The 19,996-nt window shown below is 37.1% G+C and overlaps 1 protein-coding gene across 1 annotated transcript in view; it reads right to left on the bottom strand.

Moving 5' to 3' along the window:
• Window positions 1–19,996, bottom strand: part of CADM2 (cell adhesion molecule 2) — a gene marked incomplete at its 3' end in the record, with an annotated part of 671,230 nt that overhangs the window by 174,779 nt on the left and 476,455 nt on the right. The window contains exon 2 of the mRNA XM_082784894.1: window positions 11,660–11,809. Coding sequence (XP_082641020.1) covers window positions 11,660–11,809 — 150 coding nt within the window. The remainder of the gene's footprint in view (window positions 1–11,659; window positions 11,810–19,996) is intronic.

Here is a 19,996-nt window from a genome sequence, read left to right as displayed (position 1 = left end):
CTTGGTCTTAGGAGAAAAAAGAGGGTTTATAATCTTTGGAAAAGTGGGCAGGCCACTAGGGAGGACTTTAAGGATGTAGCGAGGCTGTGCAGGGACAAAATTAGGAAGGCCAAAGCTCATCTGGAGCTCAATCTGGCTACTGCAACTAAAGACAACAAAAAATCTTTTTACAAATACATCAGTGCTAAAAGGAGGACTAAGGAGAATCTCCATCCTTTACTGGATGCGGGGGGAAACTTAAGTTACAAGAGATGAGGAAAAGGCAGAGGTGCTCAATGCCTTCTTTGCCTCAGTCTTTAGCAGCAATACCGGTTGTCCTCTGGATACTCAGTACCCTGAGCTGGTGGAAGGGGATGGGGAGCAGGATGTGGCCCTCACTATCCATGAAGAACTGGTTGGTGACCTGCTACGGCACTTGGATGTGCACAAGTCGATGGGGCCAGATGGGATCCACCCAAGGGTACTGAGAGAACTGGCAGAGGAGCTGGCCAAGCCACTGTCCATCATTTATCAACAGTCCTGGCGATCGGGGGAGGTCCCAGTTGACTGGCGGCTAGCAAATGTGACGCCCATCTACAGGAAGGGCCAGAGGGCAGACCCGGCAAACTACAGGCCTGTCAGTTTGACTTCAGCATGGGTTTATGAAAGGCAGGTCCTGCTTGACGAACCTGATCTCCTTCTATGACAAAGTGACGCGCTGGGTGGACGAGGGAAAGGCTGTGGATGTGGTCTACCTTGACTTCAGCAAGGCTTTTGACACCGTCTCCCACAGCATTCTCCTCAAGAAACTGGCTGCTCTTGGCTTGGACTGGCGCACGCTTCGTTGTGTTAGAAACTGGCTGGAGAGCCGGGCCCAAAGAGTCGTGGTGAATGGAGTCAAATCCAGTTGGAGGCCAGTCACTAGTGGCGTCCCCCAGGGCTCGGTGCTGGGGCCGGTCCTCTTTAATATCTTCATCGATGATCTGGACGAGGGCATTGAGTGCACCCTCAGTAAGTTCGCAGATGACACCAAGTTAGGTGCGTGTGTTGATCTGCTTGAGGGTAGGAAGGCTCTGCAGGAGGATCTGGATAGGCTGGACCGATGGGCTGAGGTCAACTGCATGAAGTTCAACAAGGCCAAGTGCCGGGTCCTGCACCTGGGGTGCAATAACCCCAAGCAGAGCTACAGGCTGGGAGAGGAATGGTTGGAGAGCTGCCAGGCAGAGAAGGACCTGGGAGTGATGGTGGATAATCAGCTGAATATGAGCCAGCAGTGTGCTCAGGTGGCCAAGAAGGCCAACAGCATCCTGGCTTGCTTAAGAAAGTGTGGCCAGCACGGCTTAGGAGGTGATCGTCCCCCTGTACTTGGCTCTGGTGAGGCCGCACCTCGAGTACTGTGTTCAGTTTTGGGCCCCTCGCTACAAGAAGGACATCGAGGTGCTTGAGCGGGTGCAGAGAAGGGCGACAAAGCTGGTGAGGGGCCTGGAGAACAAGTCCTATGAGGAGCGGCTGAGGGAGCTGGGCTTTTTCAGCCTGGAGAAGAGGAGGCTCAGGGGCGACCTTATCACTCTCTATAGGTACCTCAAGGGAGGCTGTAGCGAGGTGGGGGTTGGCCTGTTCTCCCACGTGCTTGGTGACAGGATGAGGGGGAATGGGCTTAAGTTGAGCCAGGGGAGTTTTAGGTTAGATGTTAGGAAGAACTTCTTTACTGAGAGGGTTGTGAGGCATTGGAACAGGCTGCCCAGGGAAGTGGTGGAGTCACCATCCCTGGAAGTCTTTAAAAGATGTTTAGACGTAGAGCTTATGGATATGGTTTAGTGGGGACTGTTAGCGTTAGGTCAGAGGTTGGACTCGATGATCTTGAGGTCTCTTCCAACCTAGAAATTCTGTGATTCTGTGATTTGGATTTTGGATTGGCTTCACAGCATCTAGGGTTAGATGTGGTAGATGTGGTAAAGGTTATCTTTAATTTGTGAATGGAATGTCAATGTCCACTCGTAATGGAAATTTAAATAAGGCATTCTCTTTTTGGTGATATAATGGGGTTGATACAAAGTTAATATTTTTTTTTTCTTTTCTCCAAACAGCACTTCATCATAAACAAAATCATGATATCTCATTTCATTCCTTCATACCATATGGTACCTTACAAGGGCTTATTTTTTTTTAATCGTGATTATTTAAAAGAAGAACAGTTTTATACTTCAGTCTTTAAATAGTCCAGACTATTAATATGTTGTAAACAGAGTGGCTTAAAGTAAACCTCTAGTAGCTTCTTCTCCATTTTTAGGTTAAAGAAAAGCAAATCCATGCTACCAGTGAAAAAAGACCCAAGCTGTCTCCCTTACTAAGTCTGAAAATAGAAATGAAGAAAAACATGCAGAGACTTTCACACTCTTTAAATGCCAGTTAGCTCTAAACCAGAAAGAAGTTACCTATCTTAGCTAATAAGCTTTTAAGCACTACTAACACAATATTGCAGGGTCTTACCACCATGGATCGCAGGTAGCTTGGTAACTTGCCTATCACATACAATCTGGCAAGCCCAGAGAGTTCATCTTTTTAGAGAAGCTGTTATTTCAGAATGCGGAGAGCTCAAGGACATAGGTTCAATTACATTATCAAACCAGCTTCTGGGACTGGTTTGTAATCCCAGTGTAACAGGTTTTAACTCAGTTGTTACTAAGCCAGATTGCAAATTTTGTATAATGCTGATTGAAGACGCCTTTACTTTTTCCCTAGCTAGCAGTTAATGACCTTCAGTCATATCCTTTGGAGTTGTTTACTTTTTTCCAGCCAGTTGGGTAATTCACTAAAAATATGTTGTTGAATCACTCTTCTGGACTACATTTCTCTTGAACTGCTGTGTTTTTATTCTTTCAGCAGTTGCTGACTGATAGTTAATCTCTACATTAACCCTTCTAAAAGCAGCTGGAATGGCACTCACTGTACCACCTGCTGATAGTCTGTGGTTGTTGTGACTATATTACATTCAATTTTGGTTTCTGTTTCAAAGTCTTTGGATTGATTGTTTCCAGTATCACTAGTCAATGTGTTGGGGAATCTTAAATTTTAAACGTGTTAAGCTACATGCATGTTTATAAACTACAGAGTGGTGACTAAAATATTCATTTCAGCTGTCCTCATTTGTCTGGACAAACCTTGTGGAATCTGGACAGACTTACCAGCAACATCTTAGCTAGCTAAATGTCTCTTGACAGTATGGGACTGTGCCGTGCAGACCCTCTCGTTTTCAGGGGTTTCTGTTTTATCCTCATAAGAGTTTTGTCATACAGATGCAAAGTTAAGAACACACTCATGTTTTGGATTTTTTTTTCTTATTTTTATATGGAACATATCACTTCTTCCTATGCTTTACATATCTGAATGTTCTATAATTGTCTATCACTCCTAATTTTATTTATTTTTATACTTTTATCCTGAAGCAGTGTTTACTTCTTTATAATGTGACATGCCATTTCTAAATACTCATGCTTCAACTTTTTCTGCTGCTGCTGCTTTTTCCTTATGAGAAGCATCATTTTTGTCAGGCCTACAAGTATCAGATATTCTTTGCAAAGTCAGTTCTTTCTTTTCTCCGAAGTTTTCTTGGATCTAACCATCACTTAAACAACAAAAATTCAGGTTTTGGTCTGTTTGATAGTTCTCTCATCCCTATGACTCTAATGTACTGAACATCTGAACATGTTGCAATATAACAATCAGCACTCTTACTGTCACCTAGTTTTTTAAAACAAAACAAAAAATCCCTCTGCTTTCCCTAAGGAATGCTGTTCACTGTGCTCTCGATTAGAAAAAAAAAAATGTCTTTTTCTGCCTAGTTTCATGTTCTTTAAGATGTACAATGTCGAGCTCTACTGCTCCTGGATCCACTGCCTATCATCATGAGTATATTCTCCCACATGCCCTTCTCTGCACTGAAATTGTTCTTCACTATCGTTTCCTCTAAGAGTTGTCTGAAAGAAAACAACAGGTTCAGAATATATTGTAATAGGTCCATTTTATTCTGAGACCCCAGGAAGTTTTGATCATTCACGCAAATAACTAGTGCAGAGAGGTGAGGTATGAGAAATTTCTCTTTACACTTTTTTTTTTTCTGCCTCCCTTCCCACCCTCCCTCAAAAAAAAAAGTCATTTCTCACTCCTTAGAAGATTCTTCACCATTTAAAACAAAAATAGCTACCAGACTGAGTATCATGAAGTTTCATAAGAGATTAATCTTAGCAGCGTCATCACAACTACTGCTTTACTTCAGCATATTCCAATGCATTGCATCAGCTTCATTCTCTGTTTAGCTTGAGCGCTGGCAAACTTAATTTCTGCACGTACCCACACTTCAGCACAATATAATGCAAACTCCTACACTTTCCAACCATCTCTACAATACGCTCATTTACTCCCTTAATACTGCTAAGAAATGAAAAAATAAATGCTGTAAGTGGGAGCAGTTCTACTAATTTATTGCTATGAAATAATATTTTAATGCATTGTAATACATTTTTAAATGTAATTTTCATATTCATAAAGAAAATAACTGTCGAGATATTTTAGCAGACTCCTGCTCTCTTTTATCATGTTATCTTTCTTAAGATGCATGAAAAAAAAAGCATTCTGACTTTCAAAAGTGGCTGTTTTTTGATACCTTGGTTTTCGAGAATCAAATGAGACACTTCTTGATCTCAAAAGCTCTAAAGAGATTCTTTCCCCCCCTTCCACTACCAAGAAACTACTACTCAAAATCATTTAAGCGTTCTGCCTAAGCATGGCTCAGAGGTAAAGCTCACTTAGTCTGGTTGGGATGGAGATGATTTTCTTCACAGCAGCCTGCGTGGTGCTCCATTTTAGGTTAGTGACCGCAGCAGTGTTGGTAATGCACTGGTGCTCTGGCTGATGCTGAGCAGTGCTTGCCCAGTACTGAGGCCGCCTCTGCTTCTCGCTCTGCCCTCACCCGGGAGCAGGCTGGGGGTGGCCAAGAGACTGGGAGGGGAAGCAGCCAGGGCAGCTGAGCTGCACTGACCAGGGAAATGCTCCATATTTATACTGCCACCCCCAGTGATAAAACAGGAAAGGTTTTCCAAGGCAAGCATTGTTCAGAGAGTGTGTGGTCATTGGTCTGCTGATAGGAGGGAGGGAGTGATTGCCTCTACATCATTTGTCTTTTTCTTTCTTTTTCCTTCACTTATAAGATGTTCTTTACCTTGACCCATGAATTTTTCTCAATTTTGCCTTTCCAATTCTTCCCCCACCCCACTGCAGTGGACAGAGAAAGCATAAGAACACATTAGTAAGAACTAATATTGCAACTGAAAGATTTCACGCAGGTTAATCTGCCTCTACATGTCATACCATGGTCCTCAATACAGGATAAGAACTGGCCAGACACTTACTAATAATAGTTGCATGGTGTAACTATGAAATCAACAGATCTGACCAACACACAAAAAAAATAAACTCAACTACAGATCTTGGAAGAACTATTCTAAAAGATCATCATGGAAAAGCCCTGTGAAGAGCTCTTCCTTCTCTGAACCAGATTTCTGTCTCCTACAATTTTTACTTTTAATCCTGAGAACCTGTTAAATGTTGTAAGGCATTTACATTGTTATTCAGCTCAGGAAAAAAAAAAAAAAAAAAAAAAAATCCATTCCCTCTGCAACCCTTACACCTAGCTATAAAGTCATGTTTTTATATTTGACTATATAGTTGTTTTTTTGTTTGTTTGTTTGTTTTGTTTTCTCTGTTATGGCTTATTTCTTAGTGTTTATTTGTTTATACATATATATTGATTGATTTCCATTCGTTGCCATAGGTTTACTCCAAGGTATTATCTCACTGAGTGGGTCTATTACACTGTGAATCTCTAATTTCTATGTGTACCTTAAGATGGAATTCAGCTTGGTCATCATCTGCTGTCTGATGCTATCTCCACTCAATTATGTAACAGGAAACAGAGCATGTGAAGGTGAAGACTTAAGTCCATTCATCATTGCTACTTGATTTCACATTACTCAACTGCTAACACTCTCAGTCCTCCCAACAATACAGCCTGCCTCACTGTCTGCATATCTCATCTGAAGCATATATTTCCTACTTTTCTCTCTGTTGTGAAAAGAAACACTATTTTCTTTAACTTTGCTTTTTTGTCTAGCCTACCCCTTCTCTTAAGGACTATTTGTATACATGTATACCTACATCACCTAGTAAAATTCAGTTACTAGAATTGTCAAATGCCATTCAGGAAAAAAAGTTCAAGATTTCCCCTCCCATCAGAAGCATTATCAAATGATTCTTGTAGCTTGCAAGTGCCTCAGCTTGTTTATGTAGATCAGAATCTGAGGCTAACTCATCCTAGAGTGGTGTAAATTTGTGTTACACCTAAATTTAACACACAGAATTTGGCTTCTACAAAACAAGTCAATGGGTAAATGCAGATAACTAAAAAGGAGTAGTATGCCTCCAACGTGAGAGAGACAAGACTTTAATGCCAGAGAATGCCAGCCTTCTGCACAGCACTTCTATCACCATTCAGTTTTGACAGTGCCATGGTAAAAATTTAAGTCCTCTGCACCTCCTAAACTGACACATGTGCCCTGCAGTTAAAATCCTGCACCTTGTGCATTGTGAATTTCGGAGACTCTCTAGAAATGTCTTCATATTGAGAGAGAAAAGAGGCAAGGAGCTGTCTTCATGGAGTTGATAGTAGAGAAAGGCATGACAAAAGGAATGATGTTTTGATCAGAGACGTGTCCTGTCTCTAAACTTACACAGAAGTTCTAAAGTGACAATGCCAGCCCCAAGAGGGAACAACTGCTGAACCTTATGAGCAGCTGCTATACCCAAATGTGTCTCCACAAGTTCATCCATGGCATCACGCCTATCAGGGAAGCTCTGGTGAGCTCCACAAGTACAGTGCCCTCTCATAACCCTTGTCTAGAACACCAGTGTCATTGAAAGCCTTCAAAATGATAGGGAGTTACATAAATGTCAAGTATTCTTACATGTAACATAATCAAAGGTCATCTAAAGGAACATATTCTGCTGCTGAGGGACGAATAATCCTGAGGTTGGAATATGCTTTCTAATGTTTTAGTAAGACATGAAATTGCTACTATTTAATGAAAGCATCTATGATTAGCATCAGGCACATATCTCATCAAAATGTGGCATGTGGGTCTGAGGCAAACTTATCATGATCAATGTCAACACAGCACTTGTTTTACTATCAACAGACTTGCAAACTCCCCGTTAAGGTAAAGAGCAGGTATATCACAGTATCATTTGTCTGACTGAGTAAAACTGTTAGGTATACACCAGGAACCATTTCTCATCACTTTTATAGTCTGATTGCACACTTTTATATTGATGAGATTAAACAACTTTGGCACCAACAGCCATCGTTCAGTTGTACATCTGCTTTACAACTCACTAACCTGTTCCATATGTAGCTTTATTCCCTACCAAAAGGGAATATGAAAACTGCTCCAGCAAGACTTTTAAGTCTTTCTTTTACCAGCCATCTCTATATTTCCATGCTACAACCTTTTTGTTATACATCTCCATTTATATCTTTGTCTGTGTTTATTGCTCACTCTAAATCCTTAAGAAGTACCACAAGAGAAGCTAAAATAAAATAACGTATATTAATTTAATATCATATCTGCTAGTTCTACATTGTTGCACACTGTGCTTCTTCCAAAGGCAGGTATATAATTATAGGTACTTCAGTGCATAAAGTGGTACGAAGGTTTCTATGGTAATTATTCATTTTAATTGAAAATTGTGTAGGGAAAAAATTGATTCATGTGTAGCATACAATTTGCATTTGTTTCTAAAGAATCCGAACTTGCTCAGGGTGAGCTGTGAATTCATATTTTCCAGGAAGACAAATCTTAAAAATTCTGTCCATAGGTGGGAAATTGAGGGGGGTTGTGGTAAGACTCCTGACCCTTTTAAAAATTAAGACCACTTATCTACTTATCTATTTTTTTAATGTCAAGATTTTGTGTTTTAAATGAAAGTGAAATTAAAGTAAAAATAACATGGATACACCATATCCTTGAAATTACCAGTTAGAGAAAGCAGAAAAAAGAATTACAAGAAAGAACAACAAAGAGACGGTATGCAGAAGGAGAGAGGTCATCACTAAGACCAAACCCACATGATCAAACATTTGTATTTCAGCTTCTGTGTGTTAAAACAATGATGAAGACATAGTTCCAGCTTTAATACATGTTAGAGTGTAAAAATAAGACTTTGAGGGAAGCTACTGTTTTACCTCATTTAGCTAATAAAAAGTTATAATGTATTTTCCTATGGCAGGCATGATATTCATGTGCTCTTTCAGGACTTCCACATTACTTCTTAGCCAAAAGAACATATTTAATAAAGACAGAATCTGTGAAACTGAAGGAGCCCACACAATCCTCTCTGCTAATGAGTGTCCACTCATTTTCTTGTATTCCAGTACCCTGTTTAACCAAGCAAAAGGTCACATTTAATTTTTTATTTTTATTTATTTACTTTTTTATTTATCTAAGGCTATCTCTAATACAACCTAATAATTACCATGAGAAGTAAAAAGAATATGAAAAGAAGAAGAAAAAGAACATGACTTAACTTCAAAGTCAATCATAGCACCACGGTTCAGAAGAACATAAAACAATGTTTTTTTACAGTATATGTAATACATTTTGAATAAAATGGAGACTAACAAAAAAACCCTTGTTGAAAGGCATGGGACTTGGAAGAAGACCTTCCCTCCCTCTGATCAAATAAATTAATTCTTGCTGGCATACAGTAAGTTTTATTTTAGACAGAAAACGTTTTTGCAAGACAGGGAAACCAATTTGCTTGAGAAAGAAGTAAACATGAAGGAGTCCCACCAAGAACAATCTAGTGGTGGAGAGCTTTTCACTGCATGGACAGTTTGCTCTATTTTTTGGTACCTGTTCAGCCATATACTGACAGCTGTAATCACCCTTTTCTACTGCTGCAGTTAGGACCTTCTTTTGATGTTTTCTGGACTTCCTTCTTTGCACAAGACTCTCATAATTATTAAAATACAGAGCAAAAGAAAAAAAAAATCCTGATTTTTTAATGCTTCCAGACATAAAAGAATTCTACTGTCATTTCTATGTGTGTCATTTTTATGAGTACATCTAGAGAAAATAACTTATTGAAAGGATGTAAAATTAAATGCATATGATTCTGATTTTGTTCAGAATGTGGTGATACCCACAGTTACTCATCTCTAATGGATAGGTGGAGCTACTCTGAGGTTCTGTTTCTATACAGAACTTAACCCGACACCATTGGGTTAACAGTTTTTGTGAATTTTCATTTTGAGAAACATAGCTATTAAATAGCAATTTTCATAGTGCTGAAGGGGGAAGTAAGATCTCAAGATTCGTTTTGGCTAACCCTAGGAGACAGGTTTGAAAAGACCCTGGCTGAGGTACTGCTCTCAATAAATTAAAAGTAATGACTGGATCTAGCAGAAAGCTGCTTTTTATAGCCAAATTGTATGGCTGGCTGATCCAAGTAGGTAAGCAAAAAAGTATAAGGAAGCCTTTACAGTTCCGTTTGCCATCATTTACTGACAAAAGTATCAAGATCGGACCCATAACTGTTTCTCTTCGTTTTGGCTCAATAAAGCAAGTATCACCGTGTAAAGGAAATCTCTTTCTTATACATAAAGAATACATACATATTGACATAGGAAAAACAAACAAACAAACAACACACAAAACTTCCAATGAAAGTTCTAACTCTATTTTCAAAAATAGCAGAACATTTTCCTTGTGGGACTTGGCTCACTCCCTTTGGTATACTCAAGCCTGGAAATGTCACACAGAAAGAATGTAAAGCTTTGTCAATGTAAGAAAGACTAAATACCACTGATTGAAGGACCTAAACTTTTACTTGATCATGTCAGACATTTTCCTGTCTAATACAGTAATCCCTCTACAAATGAATAACTTGAATCCTCAAGTATTCCTCAAAGTCTTGGGACAAGCTAGAAGTTCAAGAAAGAGTGTGGTCCTTTAAATTTACATGCTTCAGCTCCTCATGCTTTCTGTGGGGAATATCAAGTACTTACTATGCTGCTTGCCATTCAAATTCTGCCGCTTTAATTCATTATATTAAAAAACAAACAAACAAACATCAAATATTCTTTGTAAAAGAGAGATTTAGCTAAAGTATACAGAGAATTAAATTCACATCAAAAGGCCTACACAGTTCAAAATAATCTATTTGTAGTCCTCGCATCCTTCTCAACATTCTTTAAAATGTCACATAAAAAATATAGATTTTACACGTATTGATGTGGTCTATCAACAGACAAGTTCTCTCAGCTTTTAGTTTTGCAGACATTATTTACCAAACACTAATGATTACAGACAAAATAAAGGTGTCCATATATGGAAAGGTTATAGGACTAGACTTATGGCACAAAAGTTTGCACCTTATAAGCCACTCATCTTGAAGTCTACATTCAAAAGGTACTTGTGATTTCAAAGAAATTGCAAATCAAATTATTATGCGCTACAGGAAATTAGATAAAAGAAAAAGGAACCACTTCAACTCTATAAAGAGATTCTATTCAGCTATTATACTAATAGCAAAAAAAACACATATTTTGATTGCAGCTTCTGCAGGTTTAACAAGACACATTTTAGACTCTACTTTCATTCAAGTGCATAGATCCACAAAGTATTATAAGTCCTGCAAGGTGTTGTAAAGTGTTGCAATCATTCAGCAAAGTGGTCAGCACTTCTTTAATTTTAAGCAGAAGAGAAACTGCACTTTTTAAAATATGTCCCAGAATATGTATCATCTTTCAGAATAAATTCAAGCAGTAGAATTAAATTTAAAATGTTGTTAAACTTTTTTATTACTGAAATCAACACCAAAACTTTGCATTTTTGAAGCCAAATGATGATTTGATTCCTTGTAATTTCAGTTTTAATTCCTTTTGGTATCTAATGCTGCCTTTAGGTTAACATTCTATTATATAAAACATGCTTCTTCATTTCAGATGAGGATGAAAATCTTGAAAATATATGGTACTGCAGTGATAATCCCTTCTTTTTTATAGTATGGGCACTGCCCTGTATTTTTTTTTCTAAATTAACCAGGATTTAAAAAAAATGTGCATTATATATTTGGAAAAATCAGGGCACTAAAAACAAAAATTAATTTTGATTATTTGTTACAGTAAAAATTTCTACCACAGCAACTGTGTACTGCACTAACAATCAAACAGGTTCCAGTACAGCTGAAGTGAGTGATTTCATATATACACGTACACAAACAGGCAAAGTAATAAAATCAAGGTACAGGGTTTATGGACTATGTCTTCCCATGTCATCCATAAACGCTCTTCCAAGATATTTTGCAACAATGTTTTCTAAATCAGCTTGCACTAAGAATTTCATATATAATTATTTTCCCTTAATAATAACTTGCAATTTTACACAAAAGGAAGCACTTTAGTGAAACACACCCACCCATGAAAAAACAGATTATTTAACTTTATATCGTAATTATGGCTTATATTCCTAGCAAATAGTTATACATCAAAATATTAAATGGAAATCGTTTCAAACAATTATTTATTGGAAAGAATGCTGTAGAACCGTGAGTTCAGTAAATTTACCTTTCTTGTCATCAAAGTACAGCGTCTGTTGAGCTGGATTTGACCACTGGAGGGAGGTGTTATCATTTTGATCGACCCTGCAGGTCAAATTTGCTGTTCCCCCTTCAACAACCGTGACATTCTGTGTAAGTGGAAACTGCCCTTGGCTACCTGAGGAGGGATGGGATGGGAGAGAAGGAGAAGGGAAGAGAGAGAGAGAAGACAAAAAAAAAAAAAAAAAAAAAAAGATTAAATAAAGAACCGAATTTATTGCAGCAACTTTCCACATGTGACAGTCAGAATTCAACATGAACTATTTCAATCAAATATAGTACAATAAAGATTAGCAATCTCTTCTCTGTAGCAGAGAAACAGACAAATTAAGAAATAATGATATTACTTGTATTTATTTTTTTTTCTGTGCATAATACAAATTAGCTTCAAAGGAATACTCTGCAATCTTTGTTTTCTCAGACATACATAGAAACCCAGATGTCCATGATATGGCTCACACAGTACGGACATATACAGATGTCTCAGTACAGACAATATATTTCAAAGGTTCTAGAAAGCATCACTGAAAAATCTACATACACTTTTTAAACATGGGGGACAGGGCAGCCTGGACTCCATGTTTTGTTTTATGCTTTTTAAAGAACAGTCAGGATGACATTTTTTCTGTCAAGTTTGGAATATCACTGTAGAACAAACGTAGTGTGATTCTAATACAAGATACATCCTCTGCTGAGGGAATATAACCTGATTGCATATGAAAATAGAAGAGATGGCATAGTAGCTCTCTTTCACATCTGTGAGTCTATCCCAGAGCATTATGAATCACATTAAGTGCTTGCTGAAAAGTCACTGGGAAGATTTCCAAATACCTCTACACAACACAGGAACACTATCATTCAGGTTCTTGAATCACAAGCGTTTTCAATGGCATATTTAGACTGAAGTGTTGCTTTGTGTATTGTGAAAATAGCACACCTTGTCTAACAGTAGAACACATTCCAACAAGAATATCACAAGGGAGCAGAGTGAAAACATGGGATTTTTTTTTTCTTTTTTAACATGGGTGGGGAAAGAAAAGGTCCTCAACAATAAGCAAGAAACATCATTATCTGGAAATATACTTAATTTATTCAAGGATACAACGCAAAACACAACACAATGGACTAAATGTGATTCTTTCTTCTCCTTTTATACAGGTCCTATTAACACAAGAAGTGCTCAAGGTTAGGTAGAGCTGCTAGCATAAGAAATATTATGCCAAGATTGACACTCAAGTGGGATGTGTCAGGATTAAAAAATCTCTCTACAGTCCTACAGGAGCAAACAGACATAAGTACTTTGAGGAAACTATCTTTTCAATAACCACTAATAACACCAAAAGGAAATCACAAATCTGGCATAAAACCCTAACAGAAACATCCTGTTTCACTGGCTCTCACCAGAGTTGTTCCCAGCTATGTGGGAGCAGAGGCATGGCCTTCTGTGCAGAAGGTACAACATAAAAAAGTTAAAAGATAAAGGCTATTATCTGGTATACAGGTTTTCAGATTACCAGAGTAAGGAATTACTAAATAAGGGATTAATAACTAAACTTCTATTTGACCTGTTGTTATTGCCAAAAAAATTAATTCTAGCCAGGTTTCGATAGTTATACATTTCCCTATGTAAAATAATTTTGATGGACTTAGGCCTGGTACATGAGTATCTACATCACAGAAACAATTGGCTTTTAGGTAATCTGACACTCTTCATAAACACCCTATTTAAAACAAAACAAAACAAAACCACTATTCTACTGCCTAAGCATTTATAATCTGAACAAAACCTAAAATTCTCAGCAGTGCTAAGGAAAGGTCATCTCAATAGAGAAACAGAAGATTCTTTGGTAATTTCAAAGAAAAACACTTCCATGTCTTAGTTAAAATATATATATATATATTTTATATATATATAATATGTATATATCATATATATATATAATTTTATATATATATATATATATATATATATATATATATATATATATATATATAATAATAATAACAAAAAAAGATTTCCTTCAAAATGCCAAATCTGAATAACTGGTACTGGAAAATAAAATCTAGATTGTATCTTTTTTTTTTTTTTGTATAAATATCAACTTCCTGTAGATAACTAAAGATAGATAGCTATCTACAGATAGCTATTTAGATATCTAAATCTACTATGTACTAATGTTTACTATAGGATGGTATTTACTATCAACTAGATAACAAATATAGTAAATAAAAACTATGGAATACTAAAAATACTGTGGTGAATTTAAATGCTGCAAATAATAAATGCCAAAATACTTGTGACATCCTCTGTATCTGACACTTCATTAATCAAACCCTGCTTCTTGAAAACCACACATTGAGAAATGCTTGAGGAGTAAAAAAATCATAAACAAGGCTGGAAAAAAAATAAAACAGAAAAGATTTGTCATTTTCTTCCATTTCTCCTCTTTCAACTCCAATATGTCAAGGAACCTCAAGATATTGCATAAATTGCTTATTGCTTAAATTAGAATTTTAAAAATCCAGAAAAAATGCACACAGCCTGTTATTACTTCCACTAAATTACAGGCATTTTACCAAAGAAATAACCTTCTAAAGTATGTGCTGTGGATAAGAGGCTATGGGGGCTAAGATATTTTTTGCATATAAGAAGCATTAGAGTAAGCCTAGTGCCAGAGAATAGAGCAGTGAAATCTGTGATTTACATTAAACTATCTTCCATTCCTATTCTCCAATTAAAAACAAACAAACAAACAAAAAAAAAAACTATTGTAATGATTTATGGCCTTATTAACATGATTTAGGAAATCTTCCCAGGATTACCCTACATTCCCTTTTTGATATTATAATTCTTATTATGAAGGTCTCAATGCATATGCAATCTCCCACTTGCTAATTAGGGTAATGGTGCAGACTTGTTGATCAGAACAGTGGTTAGTAGATAAACTATGCTGATCAACCTCTTAAATGGAAACTGTGGGTACCTAGGTCTGAAAGAGGTCAGGAAAACTTTCTTCTTACTTCTTAATATTGAGTGCTGATGTTTTGGAAGTGAGAATTAATCTAGCATATAGAAGTCATGCCAAAGCATTTCTCCTATCCCTTATCAACACAAAAGCTACATGGATCTGGAGAAGATGCACATAGCTTCATAGGAAGCCTGCAGTGGAGAAAAAGATGCAGAGAAAATGAGCCATGAGATTTAGAAATTAGCCCAAATGGAAGAAACGAAGTCTGTATGGAACAGGGAAAATAGAAAAGGCAAGAGCAGAAGAACAGATACTGCACACCTCTTATTAAGACCAAAATTATTAGTAAGTGATGGGAAAAGTAAGACAAAAAAACTTTTATGAGATGACTTTTTTGCTTGTATCAGCACTTCACTTGGGTTATTGAAGTAGGACCTTTGGGGCTGGAGAAAAAGCATATAAAAGCCTATAAGCAGGTACATAAACATTCTAGAAAGCATCAGCATTGGGCCATTTAACACAACATTAAAAGTGTCAGAGAAGTGCTTTTATGCCACTGAGGCTCTGGTCCTGGGGGGACTGTTAATAGTTTGTGGGAGAGGCCTTATTTCTGTTAAATAGGTAAGTAGCACATGGCCACGAAGCACACAAGAGAAGCTGCCAGTCTGTGCAAGGTACTCAGTGTGATGAAAAAAATGAAACAAAAAGCACAGCCCTCTGCCATCAGTGAAGCAGACAAAGTATTCTCAGCCAGCTCTAGGCATCACCATTCGGCTGCAGGGGCAGCAGGCTTCCACAGCAACACACCAACCCATGGCTGGAGGCCACAAATTAGAATCAGAACATCATACCCCAAGGAACTTGCTTTGGAAATCACCATCTTGCATAGGATAACTTGTTACCACTGCAAAAAAAAGCACTCAGAACTCCCAGCATTGAGTATGCTGGTTCTGACCCACATGAACCATCCCATTAAATCAAGAATGCTTGGTGATGAGCATTCAAGAATAAGGCAGGCCTTGCCAGATTGAAGGTAGTGTATTCAGATTCAACAGGACTGATGTGTTAAAAGAAACATGGCTTTCATCATCATTTCAAGACCTTGAAATTACCGCTATGGTTCTCCAGTATGGATGCTTCTTAATTTCATCATTAAACTTTCTTAACTTCTCCCCTAAGTCTGAGAGCAGAGGTTGAACAAGTCCTTTAGAAAAAACATTCCACCTTTAAGAAGTCTAGCACCGGAAATCTCAGGGGCACTGTTGGTAACATATTTCAGTAAGTAACAGTCATTACAGTTTAAATGAGAAAACAGTATTTTTCCCCTAGTCTGAATTTGTCTCGCTGCAGCACCTAGCATCCGTGGGCTCTTGTTACATCTTCTTCCCTGCTCTGAAGAGCCCTCTATTATCAAATTTCTCTTTCTTTCATCGGTACTTAGAGACTGTGATCATATCATCCATTAACCTATTCTTTGATAAGCTAAATAAATTGAGTTCCTAAGTCTTGCTGTAGAAATCACATTTTTCTAATCCTTTAATTAGTCTGTGGCTCTTCTCTGTGCCCTCTTCATTTTTTCATCTTTTTTTCTGAAGTGTGGATCTGAGACCTGGAGACCCCAGTGTGGCATTCACAGAAGCAACAAATACAAAGATGACACCACTTCTGTACCAGCACTTTATGGACTTGTTTGTGTACCTACACGAGTCCCCTTGGCCCCGGTGTCAGCCCAGGGCCCATGTTTGACTGCCTTTCTCCCTCAACGCCTTTTTTTTTTTTTTTTTTCCTCAGACACTGCTGCCTATTCTGTTTCTACCACCTCCTTCCATAGTTCTTAGATGTACATCCTTGTGCTTCACCACACTGAAACGTGCATCTCTGAGCCCAGTGACCTGTGCTCTTCATTATTTCATATATCCACAGCTGTGGCATTGGCAAACTTTGCTGGAAACAATTTTGTTTCTCAGGGTGTTTCTAAAAAACAGACCTGAAAAATTTCTATGTAGTACAGTACCAGCTGCTTTTCCCTGTGAGGCAAATGCACAGAAATGTGACCGTTCAATGGAGAGTTCCTACTTATTGTTACATTTTCATCATGTATACATATATATGATGAAAATGTATAAAAATATATATTTTTTTCCAAACAGTTCTAGTCTACTTCATGCTTACAAGGTTGGTTTTGAATGAGTTTTGGTTAGTAATCAACATGTCATGCTATTTCAAGTCAAACGTCTTATGGCAGTCAAAACATTTTAAAGATTATTATGATTAAAGATTATTATAAATAATCTTTATAAATCTTATAAAATCTTATAAAATCTTATAAAAAATAAAGATTAAAGATTATTATCCTTTTTCCAGACATAACTGTAATTTAGGAAATCATGTAAGTATTAAATTTGTCTAATATTGATAAATATATTCAAAAGCATATTGAAAATAATTCATTTTTTATTGAAGCTGTGTTTTAAGATAGAACATGATAGTTTCTGTTAAGGTGGAAAATATAGCTGCAAACTACTGTTCATGTTTCTTTTAATGCTGGTGATGGCAGTGAGACAAATCCCATGAAACTAACTGAAATCTGAGATTTCAAAAGCTGATTTACATTCCTAAACCTACCATTGACATGACCTCAAGCAACCCATCTTAACTATGCTTTGCCACCCAATCTACATAAAAACAAATATTGACGCTTATTCAACTTGCAAAAAAGTTTTCAATTAAAAAAGGAACAGAAGTGTTTTTTATTTTTGTTTGTTTGTTGTTTTTTTTTTTTAATATGTGTATTTCCACTTTGTCATGTGATTTCATCTCATGCTGTTGCTAATATGGGAAAGACAAATCTACTTACAAACAGTTTTGTTTTGTTTTTAAGAAATTAACTTAACAATGCTTCCATTTATATGCACAGATGAAAATTTGTAGTACTTTGTTCCATATATTGTTGAAATCTCACATAACTTCTATTTTGCGCTTACATGCTGCTAAATAAAACTTCTATAATCATCTTTATTCTATGAATGATTTGAGATCATTTCAACTCCCCCCATCAAAACGTAACTCCTCTCTGTGGGGAGAAGCCCCTGTGAAATATGAAAGACAATGTTAAAAACAAATATCTTTATTTCTGGATTAATCAATTAATTAAAAATATTTGATGCGCAAATTCTGGACAGGGCCAAGAAGTAAAATTAAAAAAAAAAAAAAAAAAAAAAAAAAAAAAAAAAAAAGATAGAGTGGATTCCCAAGAATATTAAGACAAATTCCAAATATCAGGTATGAATCCAAATCTTTTGAACTTCTAGATTGGATTCACTAATATCACAAATATAAATTCTTGCTTTATGTTTACTTTACCTGGTTGAAAAACAAAAGAAATGATAGCAGTAAGAAAACCATATTCATATTAATAGTAAAAAATACTGAACTAAAATATTCTGTACTCCAGCAAAACCCCTGCATGTTCATACACACTAAAAGAAAGGAATAAAGAACACAGCATATGACTTAATAATAATTAATTACACGGTAAATTTCAACCTCCAGTGGAAAACCTCTAAGCACTTCCCACACTACTCATCAGTGCATTAAACACTTCCCAGATACATCGACTTTCAGTCTGCATTGTGCTAGCTGAACAAACCACGATTTTTCACTTGCCTCTTGCTAGATGGCCCCTCCATTCCCAAAACAACCCAGCAGCTCTTCTCTTCCTTGAACACACAGTTGGGATTCTCTGCTCCACCCCAGGAATCAGCACCACATTATGTAATGGCAACAGTCATTCCTTACTTCAGGTTAAAGGTATGGAAAATATGTTGGTACTTGGAACTTGTATTAGAGGCAAGTACTGAGACTTTGCAAGATGCACACTAAAAAGAACTTGTAATCATATGGGATTACATGATGATACGGGCACACCAGGCTGGCAAAGGCCGGGAGTCTCTTGCAAGTAGGCATCCATGGGTACTCCAGGGTTTTGCTGTTTGCCAGGTTTTAGCAGATGTAGAAAAAAGCATGAAGCTGATCAGTGCCAGGAATACGAGAGTTATCCCCGCTTAGCTGAAGAAATGGAAGGTGGGAATTGGGTGTAAACTGGGGTAAGATAAGATGGAGCAGGGTAGGCTTGAGTGAACACCATCTTTCATGTAAATTTTATTTTGGGCCAATCAGAAATCCCTCTTCAAATGCTCCATACCGCATATAAACATCTAGAAAATACAGAACATGTAAATTATACATACTTTCCTGAACACAGCTTTTCAGATAAGTTCAGTGCATTTTAGTTTTTGCTTTATCATTAACTAAGTTGACTGAAGTAATGGAATTACTACAAAAGAGACACCTAGATATCGCTGTCACCATGCTGTATTCCAGTCTCTCTTCTCATAATCGGAAGCTTTGTTAGCAAAATTACTGTGCCTAGATAGAGCTGTAGTTAAGTATATTCTACCGCAGGTTGCTTTTGCAGTGCTGTGTGGAGGACCAATATTGCTTTCTAGTACAACTGACAGGTTCGTATCTCATTAGCCACAAGCTGTTTCCAGTCAAGAAAGGTTTTTTTTTGTTGTTGTTGTTGTTTTTTTTTTTTTCCTTTTCTATCCCAAAATCATGGCTGAACTGCTTTTACAGATTTTAAAACTGATTTTATCTCAGTATGTGACAAGACCATGGGTGGCAGAATAATTACCATTATTTGGTCCAGTTTGGAAACATTTGTCTTATGAGTTCATCTCATGCTTATTTGTTTATTTTTTTTCTTTGTACTTTTTGCAATTAAAATGAAAGCTCTTTAATGAGTTCAACACTTCAGTTTGATAGTTAGGTTATATACTCTAATCAATTTACAAGGCTAATTACAAATGCGATTTGGTGGCTATAAACACTGAGAAAACAGATTTCTGTCTTTAATTCTGTTTCTGCAGAGGTCTGTTTTTGTAAGAAACAATTATGTTATAAATCATGAGTTTCACAGTATCAGTAGAGCATGCTTTGCCTACTCCTTTTGCTATTTGTCAGAAGGTCCTAAAAAGAAATGTATGTGGAAAGAGAGGAGGGAGAGGACAAGAGGTGACAGCAGTGAGTTAGCAACCTTCTGGCCCACTGACTTCAGCTCCTCCTGCGAACCTAGCTGCCCATCGGCTCAGTCAGGCAAATCAAGTTTGTCATCACTTGTGAGGGGAAAAATAAAGCTTGTAGTTCTCTTCATTTTCAGCCAGGCAGACTATAGCAGAGATTAAGTAAGGAAAACATTCATCTTTGTCTTTGACTAGGTCAAATGGCTTTTCCTAATTTATTGTCTTAAGTAGTGCTAATTTAGTCCCACGTCT

This window comes from Aythya marila, assembly GCF_965140915.1.
Source record: "Aythya marila genome assembly, chromosome: 1".
NCBI lineage: Eukaryota > Metazoa > Chordata > Aves > Anseriformes > Anatidae > Aythya > Aythya marila.
This window is presented reverse-complemented; position numbering and strand designations above follow the sequence as displayed.